The 26,602-nt window shown below is 44.6% G+C and overlaps 1 protein-coding gene across 1 annotated transcript in view; it reads left to right on the top strand.

Moving 5' to 3' along the window:
* The first annotated feature begins 38 nt into the window (after nt 1–38).
* Nucleotides 39–26,602, top strand: part of prkacab (protein kinase, cAMP-dependent, catalytic, alpha, genome duplicate b) — a 33,406-nt gene continuing 6,842 nt past the window's right edge. The window contains exons 1-9 of the mRNA XM_060899195.1: nt 39–365; nt 11,752–11,813; nt 19,088–19,216; nt 20,059–20,157; nt 20,881–20,963; nt 22,406–22,532; nt 25,539–25,634; nt 26,053–26,175; nt 26,344–26,508. Coding sequence (XP_060755178.1) covers nt 269–365; nt 11,752–11,813; nt 19,088–19,216; nt 20,059–20,157; nt 20,881–20,963; nt 22,406–22,532; nt 25,539–25,634; nt 26,053–26,175; nt 26,344–26,508 — 981 coding nt within the window. The 5' untranslated portion in view covers nt 39–268. The remainder of the gene's footprint in view (nt 366–11,751; nt 11,814–19,087; nt 19,217–20,058; nt 20,158–20,880; nt 20,964–22,405; nt 22,533–25,538; nt 25,635–26,052; nt 26,176–26,343; nt 26,509–26,602) is intronic.

The raw sequence follows: 26,602 nt of genomic DNA, 5'->3' as shown, positions 1-26,602 counted from the left end.
ACGACTACAGCCCCCAGAATGCAACGCGAATCAGGAAGCAAAGTACAATAGCGCTTCCATTCAAAAGTTTGTCCCGTCATCTCAGACAAGTAAACTTAAGCATTAATCGGAGGATTAAAACAACGCACTAGCCAAGCGACCATAGTAACAAAGTCATTAACTTCTGACCAGTTGAAAAACAGCAGCTGACGATCAAGCAGTTAACAACAAACCAGCGAGAGAATATTAAACCCAGCACCTTACCGGTGATGTGCGTCGCTCTTCCAGCATGCAATTGGATTTTGTCTCTGTGCGTGCTCGCTCCCGTTTATCAACACATTTCACGGAATATTACCAGCCAACGGCAAGCCAAAACACCAAACCAGGTGAGTGTCCCCACCCACCTAATCAGCTGAGCAACATTACTTGTGATCACCCATGTGTTGACGTTTTCTACCCTCCACCAAATGACAGTGCGCAAAACAGTGAGGGATGCATACAGAGTCACACCCCTCCCCCCACTAGGGAAGTCTGACCACAATCTGGTTCATCTACAGCCGAAGTACACTTCCCTGGTCCAAAGGCAGCCTGCAACAACTAGCTCCATTAGGAGGTGGGTCCCTGAAATGGAAGATGCCCTCAGAGACTGTTATGACACCATGGACTGGGATGTGCTGCTTAGCCCACACTGTGAGGACATAGAGGGGCTGACACACTGTCTGACAGATTACCTCGACTTCTGTGCAGATGTGGTCTCCCCTGCTAAGACTGTACGGTGTTACCCTAATAACAAGCCATGGGTAACACAGGAAGTCAAAGCTGTCCTCAACAGGAAGAAGGCCGCCTTCAGGAGCAGGGACAGGGAGGCGATGAAAGCAGCACAGCAGGAGGTGAAACGCTGCGTGAGGGGAGCTAAGGACAGCTACAGGAGAAAGGTGGATAAGAAGCTGAAGGAGAACAGCATGAGGGAGGTCTGGGAAGGTGTGAAAACCATCACAGGCCACAACACAAAGGCCAAGTTTACATTAGACCGTATCTGTCTCGTTTTCTTCGCGGATGCACTGTCCGTTTACATTAAAACGCCTGGAAACGGGAATCCGCCAGGGTCCACGTATTCAATTCAGATCGTGTCTGGTCCAGTGCTGTGTAAACATTGAGAATACGCGGATACGCTGTGCTGAGCTCTAGCTGGCGTCGTCATTGGACAACGTCACTGTGACATCCACCTTCCTGATTCGCTGGCGTTGGTCATGTGACACGACTGCTGAAAAACGGCGCGGACTTCCGCCTTGTATCACCTTTCATTAAAGAGTATAAAAGTATGAAAATACTGCAAATACTGATGCAAATACTGCCCATTGTGTAGTTATGATTGTCTTTAGGCTTGCCATCCTTCCACTTGCAAGTGGTAAGTGACGCGCATGCCCGATATGCACTGGGATCACACACACAGCGGCTCAGTCCCGAATCACTGCTCGTGCGCTTCACTCGCGCGCTCTGTGAGCTGCGCAGGGCCGAAGTGCGCACCCTCCAGAGTGCACTCGCTGTTCAGGGCGGAGTGATTTGGAGCGCAGGATGCCTGCGGAGCCGAGCGTATCCGTATATTGGCATTGCTGTGTGCACGCGAATCATGTATTGGCATTGCTGTGTGCACGCTAATCGTTTTAAAAACATTAATCTGATGATCCGCTGATACGGTCTAATGTAAACCCCACCAAAGACCAGAGTCGTTGAGGGACAGTGGAGAGGGCGAACGAGCTGAATGACTTCTTCAACCGGTTCAACCAGCCAACGTCCCCCCCACCCTCCCCCTCACTGCAGCCATCTCTCCTTCTTCCCTCAACACACCTCCCCCCAGTCATCGCAGCAGCCCCCTCCTCCCCCACCTCAACACAGACTCCTCCATGCATTACTGCAGACCAGGTCAGAGATCAACTGAGGAAGCTTCACCGCAGGAAAGCAGCAGGCCCGGACAAGGTGTGTCCCCGACTACTGAAGACCTGTGCTGCTGAACTGGGTGAACCACTTCAATGCATCTTCAACCTCAGCCTGCAGCTGGGGAGAGTGCTCACCCTCTAGAAGACATCATGCATCATTCCAGTTCCCAAGAAGAACTGGCTCAGTGAGCTGAACGACTTCTGACCCAGTGGCACTCGCTTCACATCTGATGAAGATGTTGGAGCGGCTCTTCATCAGCCTCCTCAGACCCCAGGTGCAACATGCCCAGGATTGTCTGCAGTTTGCGTACTGGGCAGGTGTTGGTGTGGAAGACGCCATCCTCTACCTGCTAGCCCACTCGCATCAGGATAAGGGAAATGGCACAGTGAGGATCCTCTTCTTGGACTTCTCGAGTGCCTTCAACACCATCCAGCCCCTTATGCTTCAGGACAAACTGAACAGCATGTGAGTGGACCCGTGCTTGGTCACCTGGATCTCCAGCTACCTCACCGACAGGCCGCAGTACATCAGGCTGAAGGACATCACGTCTGACACTGTAATTAGCAGCACCAGAGCACCCCAGGGCACGGTGCTGGCCCCTCTTCTCTTCACCCTGTACACTGCGGACTTCTGCTACAACTCGGAGCTGTGTCACATTCAGAAGTTCGCCGATGACACAGCCATTGTGGGGTGTATCAAGGATGACAGAGAGGAGTATAAGAGCCTGGTGAGGGACTTTGCCATGTGGTGCAACAGGAACCATCTGCAGCTCAACACCTCGAAGACCAAGGAGCTGGTCATTGACTTTGGGAGGTCCAGACCAAAGGTCAAGACCAGTTCTGATTGAGGGAGTCGAGCTGGAGGCTGTGGATTCCTACAAGTACCTCAGGCTGTGGCTGGACAGTAGACAGCAAGCTGGACTGGACTTGCAACACCAATCACTTGTACAGGAAGGGACAGAGCAGGCTATACTTCCTGAGGAGGCTGCGGTCCTTTAACATCTGCAAGAAACTCCTGTGGATGTTCTATCAGTCCGTGGTCGCCAGTGTCCTGTTTTACACTGTGGTGTGCTGGGGGGGGGGGGGGGCAGCACATCCAAGAAGGACACATCCAGGCTGGACAAACTGATCAGGCGGGCCGGCACTGTGGTCAGCATGAAGCTGGACTCTCTGGTGATGGTGGAAGAGAAGAGGACTATGGACAAGCTACTGAACATCATGGACGATGCCAGTCACCCTCTGCACACCGTCATCAGCAACCAGAGTAGCCTGTTCAGTGACAGAATGCTCCTTCCCAAGTGCAGGACGAACAGACTTAAAAACTTTTTTGTCCCTCACGCCATCAGACTCTACAACTCCTCTCTGGGGGGAGGAGAGGTAACAGGAGGACAGAGGAAGGGAAGGAGCAGTAGCCTAGCCTGACAATAAGCAATACTGGGCAATGTGCAATATAAATGTGCAATACCTCTCCTGCTGGACTTTTTTTCTTTTTCTTTCTTCTTTTCCCATATCTTTTTTTTGTTATATCTTTTTTGTATATGTAAATACTTAATTTAATTTATCTCAAAATTTTCTCTATTTTCTATTCTCTGTTTATCCTGTAATGATGCTGCTGGAATTTTAATTTCCCTGAGGGAACCCTCAGAAAGGGATCAATAAAGTTCTACCTAATCTAATCTATTCCCTTTTTACTGTTATAATCAGCTCCACTCTTCTCTTCTCTTCTCTTCTCTTCTCTTCTCTTCTCTTCTCTTCTCTTCTGGGAAGGCTTTCCACTAGATTTTGGGGCGTGGCTGTGGGGATTTGTGTTCATTCAGTTCAGCTACAAGAGCATTACTGAGATCAGACACTGATGCTCAGATGCTGAGGTTGAGGAGGTTCCAGTTCATCCCAAAGGTCTTCAGTGGGATTGAGTTCAGTTAGGGCTCTGTGCTTCACTCGAGTTCTTCACTCCAACCTTCACACACCGTGTCTTCATGGAGCTCCTGTGCTTCGTGCTCAGGGGCATCATCATCACCATGCTGGAACAGGTTTGGACCTGTTAGTTCCAGTGAAGAGAAACTGTAACTCTACAGCCTACAGAGGCATTCGGTACAATTTTGTGCTTTAAACTTTTTTGGCAACCACAAAGAAAAACTGGTGTGATGGTCAGGGGTGCACATACTTTTGTTAATATAATGTTTGTTTGTTTGTTTAACTGATTTTCTCAACTGGAAATGTCTTGTATAACGGTTCTAGCGGAGGTGCGATCTGTCACTCAGAGAGCTGACCAATGGCATCGCTCCAATCACAGTTGCGCCCTCGTTTGTGTCCAATCACAGCGCTCTGCCCACCTGCCTGTCGCGGTCTGACGCAGCCAATGGCGTGCGCCGGGAGGCGGGACATGGAGGCGAAACGGTCGCCTGGTTGCATCCTCCCGTGATGCTGCTGTTTCTGCTCGAGCGTGTTTTTCATGACCGATTGTAATTGGGGAGGATTCGGAGAGGCCCGAAAGGGACGGAACCGGCGGACTGTCTGCGGAAGAGCCGCGCTCAGGGCGGGACTCGGGCTGAAGGACGGCGCTGAGGGGCCGGGGCCCGGGCTCGCTCCGGCCTGATGCGGATGGATGGTGCGCGGCGGCCCTGTAACCCGACTTAACGGTACCGCTCGCCTTTAGAACCGGATCCGAACCATCCGCGTGGCTTCGATTCAAATAAACCGACTCCAGATCCGGATTGCTGGGGAGAAAATCGAGCCGGTGTCCAGCGCTTGGGCTCCCAGTCATGGGCAACACACCGGCGGCCAGGAGGGGAAACGAGATGGAGAGCGGTGCGTCTTCATCCATCCATCCATCTGTCCATCTCTCTCTCTCCCTTCATCCCTCTCTCTCTCCCTTCATCCCTCAGCATCTCTCTCTCCCTTCATCTCTCTCTCCCTTCATCTCTCTCCCCCTCTCTCCCTTCATCTCTCTCCCCCTCTCTCTCCCTTCATCTCTCTCTCCCTTCATCCCTCAGCATCTCTCTCCCTTCATCTCTCTCTCTCCATCCCTCAGCATCTCTCTCTCCCTTCATCTCTCTCCCCCTCTCTCTCCCTTCATCTCTCTCTCCCTTCATCCCTCAGCATCTCTCTCTCCCTTCATCTCTCTCCCTTCATCCCTCTCTCTCTCCCTTCATCCCTCAGCATCTCTCTCTTCCTTCATCTCTCTCTCCCTTCATCCCTCAGCATCTCTCTCTCTCCCTCCCTTCATCCCTCAGCATCTCTCTCTCTCTCCATCCCTCAGCATCTCTCTCTCTCCCTTCATCTCTCTCTCTCTCCCTTCATCCCTCAGCATCTCTCTTCCTTCATCTCTCTCTCCCTTCATCCCTCAGCATCTCTCTCTCTCTCTCCATCCCTCAGCATCTCTCTCTCCCTTCATCTCTCTCCCCCTCTCTCTCCCTTCATCCCTCAGCATCTCTCTCTCCCTTCATCCCTCTCTCTCCCTTCATCTCTCTCCCCCTCTCTCTCCCTTCATCTCTCTCTCCCTTCATCCTTCTCTCTCTCCCTTCATCCCTCAGCATCTCTCTCTCCCTTCATCTCTCTCCCCCTCTCTCTCCCTTCATCTCTCTCTCTCCCTTCATCCCTCTCTCTCTCCCTTCATCCCTCAGCATCTCTCTCTCCCTTCATCTCTCTCTCTCCCTTCATCCCTCTCTCTCTCCCTTCATCTCTCTCCCCCTCTCTCTCTCTTCATCTCTCTCTCACTTCATCTCTCTCCCTTCATCTCTCTCCCTTCATCCCTCAGCATCTCTCTCCCTTCATCCCTCTCTCTCTCTTCATCTCTCCCTCTCTTCATCCCACAGCGTCTCTCTCTCCCTTCATCCCTCTCTCCCTTCATCCCTCTCTCTCTCCCTTCATCCCTCTGCATCTCTCTCTTCATCCCTGTCATGCTTTCCTTTCATTCCTTCATCGGTCTCTATTTTTCATCTTTCTGTATCTCTCTCTTCCCTATGTATCTCTTTCATCCATCTGTATCTCTCTCTTTCATCCCTCTGTATCTCTCTCTCTTTTCTTCACTCAGTATCTATCTCTCTTTTATCCCTCTGTATCTCTCTCTCTTTTCTTCTGTTTGTATCTCTCTCTTTTCATCCCTCTGTATCTGTCTTTTCCATCCCTCAGTATCTCTCTCTCTTTTCTTCCCTTTGTATCTCTCTCTTTTCATCCCTCTCTATCTTTCTTTTTTCATCCCTCTGTATCTCTCTCTTTTCTTCTCTCTGTATCTCTCTCTTTTCTTCCCTCTGTACCTCTCTTTCTTCCCTCTGTATCTCTCTTTTCTTCCCTCTGTATCTCTCTCTTCATCTCTCTTCTTCCCTCTGTATCTCTCTCTTCATCCTTCTGTATCTCTCTCTTTTTCATCCCTCTGTATATCTCTCTTCTTCCCTCTGTATCTCTCTCTTTTCTATCCTCTGTATCTCTCTTTCATCCCTCTGTATCTCTATCTTTCATCCCTCTGTATGTATCTCTCTCTTTTCTTCCCTCTGTATCTCTTTTCTTCCCTCTGTATCTCTCTTTTTCATCCCTCTGTATCTCTTTTTCATCCCTCTCTATCTCTCTCTTCATCCCTCTCTATCTCTCTGTCTTTTATTTCCTCTGTAGCTCTCTTTTTCATCCCTCTCTATCTCTCTGTTCATCCCTCTGTATCTCTCTGTCTTTTCTTTCCTCTGTATCTCTCTCTTCATCCCTCTGTATCTCTCTTTTTCATCCCTCTCTCTCTCTTTCATTCCTCTGTATCTCTCTCTGTTTTCTTCCCTTTGTATCTCTTTTTCTTCTCATCCCTCTGTATCTCTCTTTTCTTCCCTCTGTATCTCTCTGTTCATCCCTCTGTGTATTTTTCTGTTCATCCCTCTGTATCTCTCTCTTTCTTCCGTCTGTATCTCTCTCTTTCATCCCTCTGTATCTCTCTCTTTTCTTCCCTCTGTATCTCTGTTCATCCCTCTGTATCTCTCTCTTCTTCCCTCTGTACTTCTCTTTTTCATCCCTCTGTATCTCTCTCTCTTTTCTTCCCTCTGTATCTCTCTGTTCATCCCTCTGTATCTCTCTTTTTATCCCTCTGTATCTCTTTCATCCCTCTGTATCTCTCTCTTTTCTTCCCTCTGTATCTCTCTGTTCATCCCTCTGTATCTCTCTCTTCTTCCCTCTGTACTTCTCTTTTTCATCCCTCTGTATCTCTCTCTTTTCTTCCCTCTGTATCTCTCTGTTCATCCCTCTGTATCTCTCTCTTCTTCCCTCTATCTCTCTCTTTTCTATCCTCTGTATCTCTCTTTCATCCCTCTGTATCTCTCCCTTTCATCCCTCTGTATCTCTCTCTTTCATCCCTCTGTATGTATCTCTCTCTTTTCTTCCCTCTGTATCTCTCTTTTCTATCCTCTGTATCTCTCTCTTCATCCCTCTCTATCTCTGTCTTTTATTTCCTCTGTATCTCTCTTTTTCATCCCTCTCTATCTCTTCATCCCTCTCTATCTCTCTCTTCATCCCTCTCTCTCTCTTCATCCCTCTGTATCTCTGTCTTTTCTTTCCTCTGTATCTCTCTCTTCATCCCTCTGTATCTCTTTTTCATCCCTCTCTCTCTCATTCCTCTGTATCTCTCTGTTTTCTTCCCTTTGTATCTCTCTCTCTTTTCTTCCCTCTGTATCTCTCTTTCATCCCTCTGTATCTCTCTGTTCATCCCTCTGTATCTCTCTCTTTCTTCCCTCTGTATCTCTCTCTTTCATCCCTCTGTATCTCTCTGTTCATCCCTCTGTGTATTTCTCTGTTCATCCCTCTGTATCTCTCTCTTTCTTCCCTCTGTATCTCTCTGTTCATCCCTCTGTATCTCTCTTTTTATCCCTCTGTATCTCTTTCATCCCTCTATATGTATCTCTCTCTTTTCTTCCCTCTGTATCTCTCTGTTCATCCCTCTGTATCTCTCTCTTCTTCCCTCTGTACTTCTCTTTTTCATCCCTCTGTATCTCTCTCTCTTTTCTTCCCTCTGTATCTCTCTCTTCATCCCTCTGTATCTCTCTTTTTTTCATCCCTCTGTATCTCTCTCTTCTTCCCTCTGTATCTCTCTCTTTTCTATCCTCTGTATCTCTCTTTCATCCCTCTGTATCTCTCTCTTTCATCCCTCTGTATGTATCTCTCTCTTTTCATCCCTCTGTATCTCTCTCTTTCATTCCTCTGTATGTATCTCTCTCTTGTCTTCCCTCTGTATCTCTCTCTTTTTCATCCCTCTGTATCTCTCTCTTCATCCCACTCTATCTCTCTTTTCTTTCCTCTGTATCTCTCTCTTCATCCCTCTCTATCTCTCTCTTTTTTCCTCTCTATCTCTCTCTTTTTCATCCCTCTCTATCTCTCTCTTCATCCCTCTGTATCTCTCTTTTCATCCCTCTCTCTTTTTCATCCCTCTGTATCTCTCTCTTCATTCATCTGTATCTCTCTCTCTTCATCCCTCTGTATCTCTCTTTCTTTTTCATCTCTCTTTCTCTCTCTCTCTCTTCATCCTTTGGTATCTCTGTCCTCATTCCTCCCTATCTCTCTTTCCTTTCATCCCTTCATCTGTCTCTCTCTTCATCCCTCAGCACCTCTCTTTCTTCATACCTATAATCTTTCCTCATCTTTTTCTTCTTTCTCTTTCTTTTCTCTTCCTTCCTGCTTCTCTCCATCCTCATTAAATGAGATTCACATAATTTTTTATTGCTTATAGCAGCTTTAAGTCGCAGATAATCGAATATAATTTGGTAGAAATTTCAGATAAAAACAGGTATTCCAAGTTTTAAAAAATTAAACAAAAAGGAAAATCCAGTTATTTTTTAAAATAATCAGGTAATTCAAGTTAGAAAGGGAAATGTAGTAAAGTTTTTTAAAAGGAAAAAAAGGGAAAGGACAAATTTCAGGTCAAGAAAATCTATTTACATCTCGGAAATTCAGGACACGGCGATTTCAGGCACCTGAAAGTTTCGCACCTTGTCCTCATTTGCATATGAATATTTATGAGCCAGTCATTGTGAGCAATCCCAGAAGCTTGAGGATAGCGGTGTGTTTACACTCACTCACACACACACACACACACACACACACACACACACACACACTGATAATCTGATCATTAATTGATTCATGAACTGAATGATCAGATTATTGTGGATTGTATAATAAATATCTCGGCCCAGTCCTCAGGATACTCGGTGAATGTTTTGTTTTCCTGCTCACCTGTGAAAAGAGATCTGTAACGATAAACACTCTCCAATAAATATTAACCAGTCACATGACTCATGAGAGACTCGTTACAGCCCGTAACCATCCAGTTAACGAACGTGTCAACTCTGTGTGTGTTGAAACTGGAACAGCATCGCGTTTATCAATGCCCACACATCGCTACGGGAAATAAACTAGCTTCACGACATGGAGAGATGCTTTTACAGGAAGTTTAAGTTTCCCGAAACCAGATGTTTGAAGAACTCATCAGTGTGTTGAACACGTTACTGCAGAAATCTGGTTTGTTGCAGTTTTTCAAATTATTCAGATTATTTAATTCATTCAGGTTATTCAGATTATTCAAATAGTTTAGATTATTCGGATTGTTCAAATTATTCAGATTATTTAATTATTCAAAATATTCATATTATTCAAATTATTAAGGTGATTTAAATTATTTGGATTATTCGCATTATTCAAACTATTCATATTATTCAGGTTATTCAAATTATTCGGATTTTTTTTTAGATGTTCAAATTATTCAGATTATTTAATTATTCAAAATATTCATATTATTCAGGTGATTTAAATTATTTGGATTATTCGTATTATTCAAACTATTCAGGTTATTCAAATTATTCGGATTTTTTTAGATTGTTCAAATTATTCAGATTTTTTAGATTATTCAGATTATTCAAATTATTTAGATTATTCAAATGATTCAGATTTTTCAGATTATTCAAATTATTATGATTATTCAAATTATTTCCTCGATGTAAAAGCACTTTTTTGAGACACATCATCACAGTGCACAATATTTCAATTCACATCCCGCACTCCTACCACAAAGCTTCAGGAAACAAAAATACCGCAATGTGTATTTGGTACAATTGAGGTATTTCACCTCACGTCACAGGGTCACGTGACGCCCCAGTGTCCGCCATTTTGGACGGCAAGCTAGCTAATGTCAACAACAGTAGCTGCTATGTTACTGTAGCAATGTTTACGTTCAGTCATTTGGATGACTGTTAAAACCTTTCAGTCTCAAGTTTTTCCTTTACTGGATTTACTAGTTTACTGAGCTAGCGCGCCCCGGCCGGCAGGCTGGCTAGCGCGCGCTAGCTCCCGGCTGGCTGGCTGGCTAGCGCGCGCTAGCTCCCGGCCGGCTGGCTGGCTAGTGCGCGCTGGCCGGCAGGCTGGCTAGCGCGCGCTAGCTCCCGGCTTGCCCGAGCGCGCTAGCTCAGTAAACTAGTAAATCCAGTAAAGGAAAAACTTGAGACTGAAAGGTTTTAACAGTCATCCAAATGACTGAACGTAAACATTGCTACAGTAACATACCAGCTATGATGTTGTTGACATTAGCTAGTGCTAACAGCTAGTTGCTAATACACTGCTACAACTACACCGACCCTAATAATACAGTTCTTAGTCTTTGCCTGGTAACAGCAAATTTATAACGGGCCATGTCTCAACAGACTAAGAAGTTATTTCAATGACATTTAATAACATTTTGTTTATCCTGAGGACCGAAAGTAAATGAAAATGTGAACAAACCTTAGCTGTAATAAGATGGCGACCACCGGCTCCAGGGACGACCCGCTGATGTAGGCATGTTACCCAGCCTGACACAAAATATTTGTAGGTATCCAAACTCTTATACGCTTTCAGATCAATACCTGTGTATGGCGATGGGTTTTTAACGACATAGGTATACAGATCATGTGGGCTGAAGTCAGGTAAAGACGAGGGCTTCGTGTACTTCCGTACGTCAGTGAGCAATCCTGGTGGAAGCAGGTAAACGTCGTTCTCTAAGCCTGCTAACCTCAATTTTTGCAAATCCCTCTCCCTCTGCTCGCCCTGTAAATGCCCTACGTCGCTGGATAGTGAAGGTGTTTTCTGCATCTCGCTCCTTTTTCTTTTATGTTTTTCGTTTGTCGCCTTCCTCCCATTCAAACTGATTCGAGCCGTGCCGTCCAAAATGGCAGCATCACATGACTTGGTCACGTGAGTGAAATACCTCAATAGAAGTCCAAAAGTATGTGCTCCCCATATGTCCTTGTTGAACACCTCATTCCAGATTTATTCCCCTTTTTACTGTTATAATGAGCTCCACTCTTCTCTTCTCTTCTTTTCTTTTCTTTTCTTTTCTTTTCTTTTCTTTTCTTTTCTTTTCTTTTCTTTTCTGGGAAGGCTTTCCACTAGATTTTAGGGCGTGGCTTTAGGGATTTGTGTTAATTACTGAGATCAGACACTGGTGTTCAGATCTTAAGGCTCCACTTCCAGTTCTTCAGGGTCTTCAGTAGAATTGACTTCAGTCAGGGCTCTGTACAGGACACTCGAGTTCTTCACTCCAACCATAACTTAACACACCATGTCTTTCTCCATGGATCTCCTGTGCTTTGTCCTCAGGGGAATTGTCCTCATCATGCTGGAACAGGTTTGGACCTGTTATAGTTCCAGTGAGGTGAATTCTTAATCCTACAGCACACACAGAGAGAGAGAGAGAGAGACATTCCGTACAGTTGTGTGCTTCCAACAACGTGGCAAAAGTTTTCAGAAGAACCACGTATAGGTGCGATGGACGTGTGTCCACATACTTTTGGTCATATGGTGTATGTTTGTGATGGTGTTTGATGTGTTTCCTCTACAGTTAAAGAGTTCTTGGCCCTCGCCAGGGAAGACTTTCTCAGGAAATGGGAGAATCCTGCTCAGGTAAGAGGGAGAGAGTGGAGGGGATGTGACCTCAGCCTTAATGCTAACAATGGCAAACCAACACACAGCTAGGGCTGGGTGAGATATCGATAAGTTATCATTATTCATATTCATATGACGATATTATTCATATCATCAGCCAGCTGAATATTGTGAATTTTGCGATTAAACAGAAATATCAACTTTCCTCCAGAAATGAACAGAAAGCTGCAGGGGTTTTACCCTCATCAACACATCGACGAAGAGTCTGGATAATGTAGCATGATGCGTAGAACTAGCGTAGTAAATATTAGACCTGTTACGTTAGAGTTGTATTGTTGGGAGTAGCAGGAGACGGAGGAGTAGACACCGGGTCACAGGTGGGGCTTTATTAACCACAAACAAGCTCCGAATGAACAGGAACAGTGTGTTTACGACAGGTGTGAGACGAGACCAAACTGGCTGCTGGTGTGCACAAGACCGCCCCCTGGTGTCTGTACACTTACACACAGTCTGCACGTGCTAACATGTTCTTTTACCTCTAAACAATATTTTCATAGCATAATATATTTCACAGACGTGAGTGTTTTACTGGGATTTTTCATCTGGGACACGGAGAACGGAAACCGGGACATAAATCTCTATCTGTCACTCATGAGGAAATCGATGAAGTTGATGTTTTGATAAATTTGGGGACTTTTCGTTTCTGAATGTGTTGATATAATAAAACAAAAAATCACATGTTGGGCTGAAGATATGAAGTTTATCTTCTAGTGTTGAAAAACTCGCATTTTTCATATGAAATACATCGCAGATCTGAGGGACATATTTAAATAATATTGGCTGGCTTTTTTTTTCGTGGTCTATCAGATATATTCCATTCAGCTAGCATGATACTGAACGAATCGAAGACAAGTAGCTGAATGGAATATATCTGATAGACCACGAAATTTGACAGAATCAATATTGAATGCTGATTCTGATCAAATGTAATTCAATGTTCTGTACAAAGTCTAAGTTCTAACAGTAAAAATGGTACAAGTTCAGGCTTTTTGGACAACAACCCAACTTATATACAAGCTACAGTATATCCAGGTAAATGGTTCAAGTTCACAGTTAATTTTGGTCGTAGTTAATTTTACATTGCAGTCGTTCAAAACAAAAGGGCTTTGCTGAGTGAAGTCCACGAGTGAAGTCCTCTTGTAAAAGGCTCCGTCACTTTTCCTCACCTCCAAGTAGAACTTTGACAATATTTTTGCTATTGCTCTCTTTTCCAGTTTTTCGGTGTCCGTTGGTCTGTTTTTCTCTTGTAAATATGCATAAAGAATATCCAGTGAAATTTTGGGAGCCTTTCGGAAGTTCAGCGCGTCTTTCACTTTCAGAATTCTCTCTAAATCTTCCGCTTTTTATGAAGCAAATCTCGCGGCCATTTTTGTTTACAAACTGTCAGTCACTCGCTAATGCGGAAGTTTTACATCTCCGATGTGTCTCTTTTCCAGTTTTTTAATGTCCGTTGGTATGTTTTTATCTCCCGCTGGCCGAAAGGCCCAAAGGGGGATTATGTCGTAGGGATATCCATCTGTCCGTCCGTCTGTCAGTCCCGGGAAGGGTACTCACCTTCTGAAATCAACTCCTCTCACAATTTGTGGAGGAATTTCACCAAACTTGGCAAAAAGCTTTGTTATATGACAGTTGTACACATATTGAAATTTTGTTTAATTTGGGCAAATTTTCCCAGAGCTATGCCCTTGATTATTAACAAACTTGTACTTTGGCAATTTCATCAAGGTGTGCTCCCTTTCTGAAATCAACTTCCCTCACAGTTTTTATCCCCCACTGGCCGAAAGGTCCGAAGGAGGATTATGTCGTGGTGATGTCTGTCCGTCCATCCATCCCAGGAAGGGTACTCACCTTCTGAAATCAACTCCTCTCTCAATTTTTGGAGGAATTTCACAAAACTTGACAGGATTCTTTATTATATGTCTATAATACGCATATTGCAATTTTGTTCAGTTCAGTTGCATTTTACCAGAGTTATGTCAGAGTTGCCAGCGGGGGATATTGTGCTCTCAGAGCACTCTTGTTCTCTTGTAAATATGCGTGAAGAATATATAATAAAGTTTTGGGAGCCTTTCAGGTGTTCAGCACATGTTTAGTTTCAGTTTTCAGTTTATTTATTTAGTGCTTAAACCAAGCACTGAATTAACCCCATCTTCTCTCTCTCCCGGCCGACAAAAAAATGATTGTGCGCATGCACAACAGTAAAGTTTTGTCATTTGGATCTTCACATCAACTCCGATGTGTGTTGTTGTCTTGACAACGTGCAATATTATAACAATATTGCACACTCATTCTCCATTGGGTAGAATGACATAATATATGTCGGATAAGCGATATGCTAACAATATTGCATGCTATCGATCCAAATGAATGAAACCTGCTCGAAGAGAATAGAACACATGTTTTTATTCCATCGAAAAAGTGTCCTGTATGGATAATATTTCCTGATATTTCACTCCGATGACATCACTCCCATTGTTTTCCTGCTGCGTTGTCAAAATGGCGAACCGGTTCAAAATTAAAATACTTTTCATTAACTTGTGTTTTTTTTGTGGATGTGTCTATATAATATAAAGAACATTACGCAGTGGTGCGAAGATATGAAGTTTATCTTCTCATGGTGAAATATATATATATTCACCACACAGAGATAAATTTTATATCTTCACATAACCGTGTTACATTTTATTTATATATATATATATATATATATATATATATATATATATATATATTTATATATATATATATATATATATATATATATATATATATATATAGTGATAAATATCATTATTTTGAAACTGTCAGACAGTATTGTGATTCCGTATATATTTTTACACACAGTACAGCAGCAAACCCGAAGTTCTTTTCTCACACAACTTCAGTTCCCGCCTGTGTTTCTGCTGCGTTCAGTAAAACTCTGAATTGTAAACTCGGAGCTCAGAGTTACATCACTTTTGCACTGAGGGGGACAAAAACATGGACGTCTCAGTGAAAGCTTGTCTTTTATTCACTCTGTACAAGCACCAACAAACAATCTCTAACAAGCAATCAAAGAGCAAGCCAGGTAATGTTAGTGATATGAGATAACAAACATTTATGATACATTTTACATTCTGAAAACAGCGCTCTCTTACCCCTTTTCCACCAAATCAGTTCCAGGGCTGGTTCAGAGCCAGGGCTGCTGCTGGTTCACAACTCGTTCAACTTGCGGGCCAGCTGAGAACCAGTTTGCTTTTCCATAGCTCGCGGTGCTAAGGGAAGCCACGTCATTACGTCACTGTATACGTCAGTTACGTCGCTACGTTTGCATAAACCTTGGCGCGAATATCGAAGCAAAAACAACACGGAAGAAGCAGCAGCAACAACAATAATAATAATAATGGATGACTTCGCGTTTGTACAGCTGCTGCTTCTCGTCGCTTAAAAATGTCGATCTTTCGCGGTCTTGTTATTGTTGTTGGTCTTAACAACTCTGCCCCCCCCCCCCCCCCCCCCCCCCCCGCTGACATAAGCGGTTCTTTCCTCTGGCCCAGCAGAGACTTGGTGCTAGCCTGGAACCAGTTTTTCTGGCCCCAGAGCCAGTTCTTTGTCAGTGGAAACAGAAAACCCGGTTCCAAACTAAGCACTGGCCCCGAACCAGCCCTGGAACTGCTTTGGTGAAAAAGGGGCATGTGTAGACAGGGTTATAGATTTAACTCACTACTGTATCAGAATATTGATTGATTGATTGATTGATTGATTGATTGATGGAAGTAAATATGACTACGGTATAATTTCATTAAAGATTAGAGAAGCAGTGTTTTATTTACGAGCAGGTATGTTGAGATGACATGATCCTGCTGTATACTTTGGGGTTCAGGAATTCTGAACTGTTACAGAAACACTTTATTCTGCAGCAGTACGTCCACTGAGTGTCTGTCACTTGTTTTTTTTTCTCCACAACAAACACACACACTCCAGATTTTGTTTGCTCTGCCTATTCGTCTATTCTGTGCTCTCACGGAAGGCGGTCGCATTTCTCTGCTCTCCTCTCCCTTATCTTCCCTGCTTATGCTCCTCTTGTCTCGTCTCGTCTGTCTACTGTCCATACTTTTGAGAGACTCTCTCCGCACTGCTCTCCAAATTAAAAAAAATCATGGAATTGATAAACTGGTCTCTTAACGCAATTGACACAATTTTCTTGACGAGAAGCCTGGGTTCGGGGGAACTGGCCTGTCCTGACGGAACGTTTGCAGCTGGCTACACGATGGACGTGTGGGAGAGGTGGCAGGTCGTGTGCCTGGCGATTCTTTCTGTGGGGGACATTGAAGACATCTACCTATTCGGAACCATGATTACAGGTCTTTTGCTGATTGGATTAGGCATTGCCCTGGTATATCGAGGAAATCAGGAAACGGTGACAGCTGTCCAAAGCCCCATAAAGCTGCCCGACATGATTGAAGCGGTGGGCAGAGCTGTCGGCACTCAGACTGTGGCTATTCAGAACTTGAACTGCAACATGGATAACATCATGGAGAAGCTTTTGGCTTTGCAAAGGAAATGGATTGATTCGGAGACCAGAATGGACAAACAGAGTAGTCGTGTAAAAGAATGCGTCTACTCGCCCCAAGACCAAACAATCCCAATCTTATCTGCTTTTGGCTCCCTTAGACAGCACTGGCCTCAGCCAAGGCCGTTGCTGGAACAACAACTCCCCCTGAAGATCACTGCAGTGAGATGCTCTCGTATTCCTTCCCCCACTTCCCGCGGTCACCGCTTTTACCCCCAGTGTGACAAGCGGGGTGCGCGACCAGCGCCGTCATGGCTGCAGGAACAGATGGCTGCTTGCTTGCACTGGGTTACCTCTACCTCCACCCCTCCCCCTCTTACCCCCCTCCCCTGATCGCCCCCTCCCCCCCCCCCAAGTCCCGAGTTTTCATGTTGTAAAGTGTACTTGTGTTATTTTGTGCTTATGTGCTGAGGTGTTTTTTTTTTTTTAATGTTCCCACACTGCACTCCTCACAGGAGTATAGTGTGGGGGTTGCTTTTTTCTCCTCCCCTCTCCTCATGTTACTCTGTATTTTTTCTTTTCATCCCTGTCTTCCTGTCCTGTCTACTCCCCCTCTGTCAATTGTACTGTATGTATGCGTATATGTAAGGACGGGTTGATGGTCAATTTCACTGGTACTTGTGACTAGTGACAATAAAGGGTTCATTCATTCATTCATTCATTCATAAGTTTTAAAGGAGAACTGAAGTCATTTTTAAACTTACTTTATTTCTTAATTAACGTGTTATTCAATTACGTTTTGGGTTTTAGTAACCTTATATCGTGACTCGTATTGGCAACTAATTGCAATTAAATATTATACTTATCGGCCTATTCGGTTTTTAGCCATGATGAATTTAGTTCGTTTGGTCCATGGCAGGCGTCGCTTATCCGTGCGATCTTCATGAGGCTTGTGCGAGACTTCGAAACGTGAAGTGTCAGCAAGGTGTCAGTGCCGCCATTTTGAAAACTGTTTTCCAAACGAAGTATTGCACAAAAACGAGTTTAAATGACGATTACTGTCGACTTTTTTCAAACTTTCCTGATTGCTATCAAAACAAACAAAACTTCCGGCTTGATTACGTCAGCATTCAAAAGAGGGCGCGCGCGTCTTTTGATAACCCCTGTGTCCGAAATCGCTCCCTACTCACTATATAGGGCACTGTATAGTGAGGACGCCATTTTGTAGTGCTGTCCAAAACCTTAGTGAGGATTATTACACCCTGCATAGTGCACTCAAAGTATCCCACAATGCATCACGAAAAGTAGTGTACAACGATGGTCACTAACCAAAGCAATATATCCCATCATGCATTGCGGTCACGCTGAAAGAAATCAAATTAAAAGTCTCAAATGTGATTTAATAAAAGGCAGCGGCGAAGAAGAAAGTGTTCAGCCTTGAGTTTAAGGAAGTGAAAGCTGCAGGTACTTTGTATTGATTAATGTGGGAAATGCGCTCAGTATAATATGGATTTATCACAAATTTATTATTTTGAAACCCACCAGCCGACTGATCTGGCACGTTTTAATTGTGTGACAGTAATGACGTAAATACCAGCGTGACGGACTAGTGTCCGAAAGAGTTTTTTCATTTTACCAATGAGCTCACTGTATAGTCCTCTATACAGTAATTCCCTATAGAGGGAGTAGGGAGTAGTGAACGAGTGAGTGATTTTAGACACAGGGAGCGTTGGCAGATGTCGGTCACTTTGATTTCCGCTGTACGTTTTACTTCCGTCCTACGATGTCTCGCACAGGTCTCAACTAATCTCGTTTACGGCCATCGCTTTGACATATGGACTGATATATTACAGAGCAAATTTCAAACACTCAGAACTTGCTATAACAGCGACAAAATAGCGATTAAAAAATGCATTCCTATATTTAATAAAATGAGATAAATAGAATTTTGGTAATAAAAAATTTGCCTTCAGTTCCCCTTTAAGTTGACCTGATTACTAATTTATTCACAAAAATTTGACAAAACAACGACCAAGTTTTGTGCAGAGTGATGCCGATATAAGGTTACTAAAACCGAAAACATAATTGAATAACGTTAATTAAGAAATAAAGCAAGTTTAAAAATGACTTCAGTTCCCCTTTAACACATTTTCTTCTGTTTAGAATCGTATCTCCTCTCTCATTTATCATCCGAGTTCAGTTCTGATCGATGTTTTGGGTCGATCTTCCCTTGAGGAACAAAATGTCGTCCTTTGTCAATGTTCCTGTTGTAAACAGTGTGTGGTGGAGCTTGGTCTTCTCTCACATCGTCACATTTCAGTTCTGTTTGATGTTTTGGTCGTCAGGTTGGTTTCAATGCCGGCCCAGATGAGCTCCTACGCCCTCGACATTCTGGTTATTTTAATGTTTCGGCAAACAGAACGTGCTCAGTGCTACTAATTGTATTTGCAGATTTTCAGTCTAAACCCTGGTGATCTGATTTCAGTTTGCTTTTCAGTACTTTTTGAACATTCTAACAATATTGCAGTAATACTGATAACTGTGAGCTTTCTGGTCATTATAACCATGATATTAAGTTTTACAACATTTGAACACTGTTTCTACTCACAGTTTTGGGTAACGAAGCACCAGTACAAAGATCTTGTGCAAAGATGCAGGTGTGTGTGTGTGTGTGTGTGTTTGTTTTTACCCTCTATACTGATATTATGCCTTTAATCAGTGTGTGTGTGTGTTCCTTCAGAACACGGCGTCTCTGGATCAGTTTGATTTGCTGAAGACTCTGGGAACAGGCTCGTTTGGTCGCGTGATGCTCGTCAGGCACCGGGAGAACGGCCAGCACTACGCCATGAAGATCCTCAACAAGCAGAAGGTACAAAATGTGAACGTGCCTTTGATCCTCACACTGCAGCCAGTCAGGAAATCACCGAGAGTCTGATTAAAACCGACGCCTTTTATTTTTACATTAACTATTCAAAAAAAAACACAACAGAGAAAGGTGAGGGAGCAGCTGCACGCTTACCCTCCTCAGGAAATACTGATTGTATGAATATGCAAATTAGAAACTCAACCCTCACCTCCACCTCCTTACTTAAAAAGGCATTCCATGGTCTTCATTTGCATATTAAAATGTGATTGGCTTATTTATTTTATGATGCAATAACACCAGTCACGTGTATCTCTCTCTCTCCTTCTCTCTCTCTCTCTCTCTCCCTGTCTGTCTCCCTCTCTCCTTCTCCCCCTCTTTCTTTCTCCCCTCCTCTCTCTCTCTGTCTGTCTCCCTCTCTCCTTCTTCCCACTTCTCTCCTCTTCTCCCCTCCTTCTTTCTCCCTCCTCTCTTTCTCTGTCTGTCTCCCTCTCTCCTTCTCCCCTCTTTCTTTCTCCCCCCCTCTGTCTGTCTCCCTCTCTCCTTTCCCCACTTCTCTCCCCTTCTCCCCCTCTTTCTTTCTCCCCTCCTCTCTCTCTGTCTCCCTCTCTCCTTCTCCCCTTCTCTCTCTCTCTCCTTCTTTCTCCCCTCCTCTCTCTCTCTTTGTCTGTCTCCCTCGCTCCTTCTCCCCCACTTCTCTCCCCTCCTCTCTCTCTCTGTCTGTCTCTCTCTCTCCTCCCCACTTCTCTCCCCTTCTCTCTCTCTCTCCTTCTGTCCCTCCTTCTTTCTCCACTTCTCTCTCTCTCTCTCTCTCTCTCTCTCTCTCTCTCTCTCTCTCTCTCTCTCAGGTGGTGAAGTTGAAGCAGATTGAACACACTCTGAATGAGAAACGCATCCTGCAGGCTGTCAGTTTTCCTTTCCTAGTACAGCTCGAGTACTCGTTTAAGGTGTGTGTGTTTAGATTCTACAGTTATACAGAGACGCTACACTCATTGGCCACTTTAATAGGAACTTGCTGCTGATTCTAAGCTCCCTGTTCTTGGCTGCAGGAGTGGAACCCAATGCGTTCTTCTTTCTGCTGTTGAATGCTGAGATGCTTTTCTGCTCACCACGGTTGTAAAAAGTGATTATATGAGTTACTGTTCCTGGCAAAAAAAACTCGAACCACGAATGTGTCCATGTTCCTCTGACCCTCTCTTATCAACAAGGCATTTGTTTCCATCCACAGAACTCTCACTCGCTTGCTCACTCACTCACTCACTCACTCACTCACTCACTCACTCACTCACTCACTCACTCACTCACTCACTCACTCACTCAGTGTTTTTTTTGTTGTTTTTCGCACCATTCTGTATAAACTCTAGAGACTGTTTAGAGACCATGTTCAAAACCCCAGGAGATCAGCAGTTTCTGAAATACTCAAACCAGCAGTCCATCTGGCTCAAACCAACACCCACGCCACAGTGAAAGAAAGTCACACGTCACTGTGAGATCACAGTGTTTCCCATTTTGATGTTTGAACATTGTGAACATTAACTGAAGCTCTTGATTTGGATCTGAGTGATTTGATGTATCGTGTTGCTAATAAAGTGGCCGGTGAGTGTCATGTGCATGGGTGGAGTATCAAACATGGTGTTAGAAATACTGTGTGTGTGTGTGTGTGTGTGTAGGATAACACTAACCTGTACATGGTGATGGAGTATGTTCAGGGAGGAGAGATGTTTTCACACTTGCGCAGGATTGGCAGGTTCAGGTGAGCCACGCCCCTCACACACTTTTACACACAGCAGTAAATGTAACAGTTTTATTGATTGATTGTTGTGTCGCCCCCTAGTGGTAATGCAATAGATTTAAACAGCGTTTGTATTACACATTTGTATTAGATCTTACGCTACGTTCACACTGCAAGGCTTAATGCTCAATTCCGATTTTTTTGTGAGGTCGTTCACATTAACAAATATATGCGACTTGTATGTGATCCTCAGTATGAACGAAAAGCGACCTAAAAGTGTTCCGCATGCGCATTGCAGGATACGATGACGTCACACGCAGTGAGCATGGCCAGTGTTTACGGAAGTAAAACCGCCCGGTTGCGGTATGACCCATCCAATCTAGCTTGAATAGCTGCATCCCCCCAAATGGAAATCAGCTCCCTAACCTCTGCGTCCTTCCATTGAGAAGATTCAGAACCTTCACAGCCCGAAGCGTCCCTCGCATTGATGTCATGCGCAGGGGCGCAGATACGTTTTTTGAACTGGGGGGGACAAAAAACTGGGGGGGACAAAGCTGCCAGCAAACCAACCCCGATATGCCTGTCAAACTTGTTGTGGGTTACCATAGCAACCAAGCTCGAGCTCGCAACCTGTGCAGTCTGCGCAGCTCAACCAACCGAATATCAGTCTTTGTTTTATGTGAGTTGTTGCAACTATGTATACACTGCCGTGCACCTCAATAAACCGAATGGTAATTAGTCTTTTGATTTTTCCGTGAGGTTTGCCTTATGCAAAGAAAGACAGCATAAACGTTTTTTCCTCCCTATAAGTGGGGGGGACCGAACGAGGTGAATTTAAATCTGGGTGGGACGAGTCCCACCCTATCTGCGCCCGTGATTATGCGCCATGTTGTTGTAACTTTTTTTGAGAGACCCGCCGCCTACTTCAGCGCAGAATAGTGACGTTTGTGGCTTGTTGATGACGTGTAAGTCGGATGAATGCGACCTGGCGGTTCAGACTGAAGTCGCATATGAAAAGAGCGGATAGGAATCGGAATTAGGACCACATATCCAAACGGCCTGGGTCGGATTTGAAAAAATCGGATCTGTGTCGTTCATATTGTCAATAAAAGATCGGATACAGGTCACATATGGGCGAAAAGATCGGATTTGAGTCACTTCAGCCTGCAGTGTGAACGTAGCCTTAATTTCTTGTGAAAACTTTGACAGGAGACTTTTTTTTTCAGGAAGTGATGTCATTCAGGTTTTAAAAATAATTCTGATAAACAAGCAGCTGACAGTAAACACTTACAGTAGTACATTTCTTAAAATAGGTTTTCAATTGATAGCTTTTTATTATTCAGATAGTCAATGGAAATATAGACAGTTTTAGAAAAGTGCAAAAGTTTGCATCCCCCACAATAAATGAAACAAGTTATATCTTTCTCTGTATCCCCCCACCCCCTCTCTCTGTGTTTACACAGTGAACCTCACGCTCGGTTTTATGCATCTCAGATAGTCCTGACGTTCGAGTATCTTCACGCTCTGGATCTAATCTACAGAGATCTGAAACCAGAAAACCTCCTCATCGACCAGCAGGGCTACATCCAGGTCTCTCCCCACCCCCTTCTCTCTCTCTCTCTCTCTCTCTCTCTCTCTCTCTCTCCCCCCTTCTCTCTCTTTCACCCCTGTCCCCCACCCCCTTCTCTCTCTCTCCCCACCCCTTCTCTCTCTCCCCCCCTTCTCTCTCCCCCCTTTTCTCTCTTTCACCCCGTCCCCTACCCCTTCTCTCTCTCTCCCCCCACCCCCTTCTCTCTCTCTCTCTCTCTCTCTCCCCCACCCCCTTCTCTCTCTCTCTCTCTCTCTCTCCCCACCCCCTTCTCTCTCTTTCACCCCTGTCCCCCACCCCTTCTCTCTCTCTCCCCCCACCCCCTTCTCTCTCTCTCTCCCCCACCCCCTTCTCTCTCTCTCTCTCTCCCCACCCCCTTCTCTCTCTTTCACCCCTGTCCCCCACCCCTTCTCTCTCTCTCCCCCACCCCCTTCTCTCTCTCTCTCCCCACCCCCTTCTCTCTCTCTCCCCCACCCCTTCTCTTTCTCTCCCCCACCCCTTCTCTTTCTCTCCCCCACCCCTTTTCTCTCTCTCCCCCACCCCTTTTCTCTCTCTCCCCACCCCCTTTCCCTCTCTCTCTCTCCCCTAACCTCTTCTCTCTCTCCCCTCCCCCCTCTCTCTTTCTTTCTTCACCCCAATTAATCTTATTTAACGGCGCTAAAAGCCTGAATCAGTGAATTGTGACCCTTATTGGTGAATTTCCTTTCTCAGCAAATCAGATCACAGGGATTACATTAAATGAAAGTCCCGCACTCGTTCTCGGAGCTTCCGCTTCCTGCATCAGTGCAGTTCCTGCTGTCACACAATATAATCGCTGCCATTTTGAGAACTGAATACTGGCCTGGCTGTTCCCTCGTTACTGACTCTGTACTTCATTTTCATGATTCATCTTCACGTCTACTGATAATCCCGTTCTCCAACGCACGTCACTACATACAGGACGTGTACACCAAGCAGGAGGGCAGCAGATCGTCCCTGTAACGCTGCCATATAGCTCTGACAGTTAGTGAGCTACATGATGGGGCAGCTGGGAAAAGTTATTTAGTTCACTGGTATTGATTAAATATTCTCTCAGTGAAACACACGGGAATCTTTACTCACTCAGGTTTGAACCACTCAGATTCTCTGGTCTTTAAAGGCTTTGAGAAGTGGAGGGAGGAGTTCGGGGGGGGGGAAGGACATTTTATCAGCCCTGTCCAAGAGTCCTTTAATCCGGTGAGTAATTTTCAACCTTAAGATTCGCTCCCAAATATAGCGACTGCAACAACAACAACAACAAAAAGAATACAGAGTGCATGATGAGAGCATGGCTACAGTTCACCTGAACTCTACTGTCCTCTACTGTCCACACAGAGCACTGCAGCGTACTGAAACCACATTTCACTTCATTATTCTCCAAATCCATCCATCCATTATACGTAACTGCTTATCCTGTGCAGGGTCGCAGGCAAGCTGGAGCCTATCCCAGCTGACTACGGGCGAAAGGCGGGGTTCACCCTGGACAAGTCGCCAGGTCATCACAGGGCTGACACATAGACACAGACAACCATTCACACTCACATTCACACCTACGCTCAATTTAGAGTCACCAGTTAACCTAACCTGCATGTCTTTGGACTGTGGGGGAAACCGGAGCACCCGGAGGAAACCCACGCGGACACGGGGAGAACATGCAAACTCCGCACAGAAAGGCCCTCACCGGCCACGGGGCTCGAACCCGGACCTTCTTGCTGTGAGGTGACACCACTGTGCTGCCGCTAAGGACCACATAAAGCAGAATTTTATAAAAAAGTAATTTATTTGGGCAATTCTTCAGCAGAGAGGCCAAAATTATGAAATGATTAAAGTCTGGAATCCAAGGCAAAATGGACTGAAAACCAGATTTAAAAATTATTACAACCCCAATTACAGCAGTGTCACTTCAGAGAAATCTTAAGAAATTTTAAGAAATGAAAGTTCAGAGTTTTTTTCTGACATAATTCCGTTACTGACTTTTCTTTCCTCTGAAAAAGTTTTGCGTTCAGAGGAACGCAAACATAACATAAACATAGCCAATTTTTCTATGCTTTTTTTTTTAGCATCAAAAGACCCCATGCAGTGTGAAATTTTTATTTAATGCCATTATCGTGAGGACTGCAACTAAAAAAGAGGTTACTGCATTTTCGGTGATATTACACAGTTGTGCGAAGACATGAAGTTTATCTTCGAGTGGTGAATGTGTATATCACAAATGAGTGAAAATATTTTTCAGCACAAGAAGATAAACTTCAAAGCAAATGCTTGTATTACACTACGTTCAGACTGCACCCTGAAATGACCCATATCCGATTTTTTTGCCCATATGCGACCTGTATCCGATTTGTTATTGACAATCTGAACGACACAGATCCGATTTTTTTTCACATGCGACCCAGGCCGCTTGGATATGTGGTCCTAATTCCGATGCATATCCGTTATTTTCACATGCGACTGCAGTCTGACCGGACAGGTCGCATTCATGCCACCTACACGTCATCAACAAGAGACAAACGTCACTATTCTGCGTTGGCTAATCCCGCCTCTTTGGTGGAAAACAACAACAATGGCTTTTTTTTTGTTTACGTATTACGTAGATGTGCTTATTACGTGTCAATTTGCGCATGCGGGACACTTTTGGGTCGTTTTCCGTTCATATTGGAGATCGCATACAAGTCTCATATAATTGGTAATGTGAACGGCCTAACAAAAAAATCGGATTTCACAACAAATCAGATATGGGTCGTTTCAGGTTGTAGTCTGAACGTAGTGTTATATGCAGTATATCTGCATGTAAGTGCAACTTCATTTATTTCCGATGCTGTGAGCGGCCATGTTGATTTGAAATCACTTTGTAAACTGGAAAGGAAGTTATAGTTGAGAATTTTCAAGCTAAGGGCGCGTTCTCTTTTACTTAGCTGTGAGTTAGCAGAGACGAAAGGTTTAAGGTGAAGCTTGACGCTCAGTGTTGTGTTTAACGTGTGTGTGTGTAGGTGACGGACTTTGGCTTTGCAAAGCGTGTTAAAGGTCGCACATGGACGCTGTGCGGGACGCCCGAGTATCTGGCTCCGGAGATCATCCTGAGTAAAGTAAGTCTTGGTGCTGTTTCTGTTGGTTCCTGGAAATTTTATGCAAATTAGGTATGATGCGGTAAAGCGACAAACCCAAACGATTGGTCAAATGATTCCTCAGACCAATCGAGTGACACGTTGTCTGACAGTAGCCAAGTGCAATTAGCTTGCTTTGCTAATCTGTCAAAGCAAAGAGCATACAAAGCCGAGAACACACCATGCATTATTTAATTTATATAGTTTGCTTTAGCTTTAGCTAATACTGTTTCTCATCAGCGTTTTTAAAAATGCTGGACAGGCCACACCCACATGAGACAACAGGAGCAGTCGTTACATGCTAACAAAAGGCAATCTACTCAATCTACAAACCAACAGAAGTGACTAGCGTGAGCGTAGTGTTAGACTCTCTCACGCTCTCACTCGGGTTCTCTCTCAGGGTTATAATAAAGCGGTGGACTGGTGGGCTCTCGGCGTGCTGGTGTACGAGATGGCAGCAGGGTATCCTCCGTTTTTCGCCGATCAGCCAATTCACATCTACGAGAAGATCGTCTCAGGAAAGGTGCTTTTTCAAAACCTTTCGTTTATCTCTTGTGTCGCTTGATATACAAAAATGATTAAATGCAACTTGATGATTACTGTTAGAAACACTGTGTGTAACTTTCTGTGTGTGTGTGTGTGTGTGTGTGTGTGTGTGTGTGTGTGTGTGTGTGTGTGTGTGTGCATGCAGGTGCGCTTTCCCTCACACTTCAGCTCGGATTTAAAGGAGCTCCTGCGCAACCTGCTGCAAGTCGACCTCACCAAGCGCTACGGCAACCTGAAAAACGGCGTCAATGACATCAAGGGTCACAAGTGGTTCTCCACCACTGACTGGATCGCCATCTACCAGAGGAGGGTACGACACACACACACACACTTATTTACTTACCCAACGCAGGCACACAGGCAGCTGTACAAACAGAATTGTTATTTTTGCCATCAATAAAATT

This window comes from Neoarius graeffei, chromosome 18 (genome assembly GCF_027579695.1).
Source record: "Neoarius graeffei isolate fNeoGra1 chromosome 18, fNeoGra1.pri, whole genome shotgun sequence".
Taxonomy (NCBI): Eukaryota; Metazoa; Chordata; class Actinopteri; order Siluriformes; family Ariidae; genus Neoarius; species Neoarius graeffei.
Note: the sequence above shows the minus strand (reverse complement) of the source record. Positions and strands in the feature narration are given on the sequence as shown.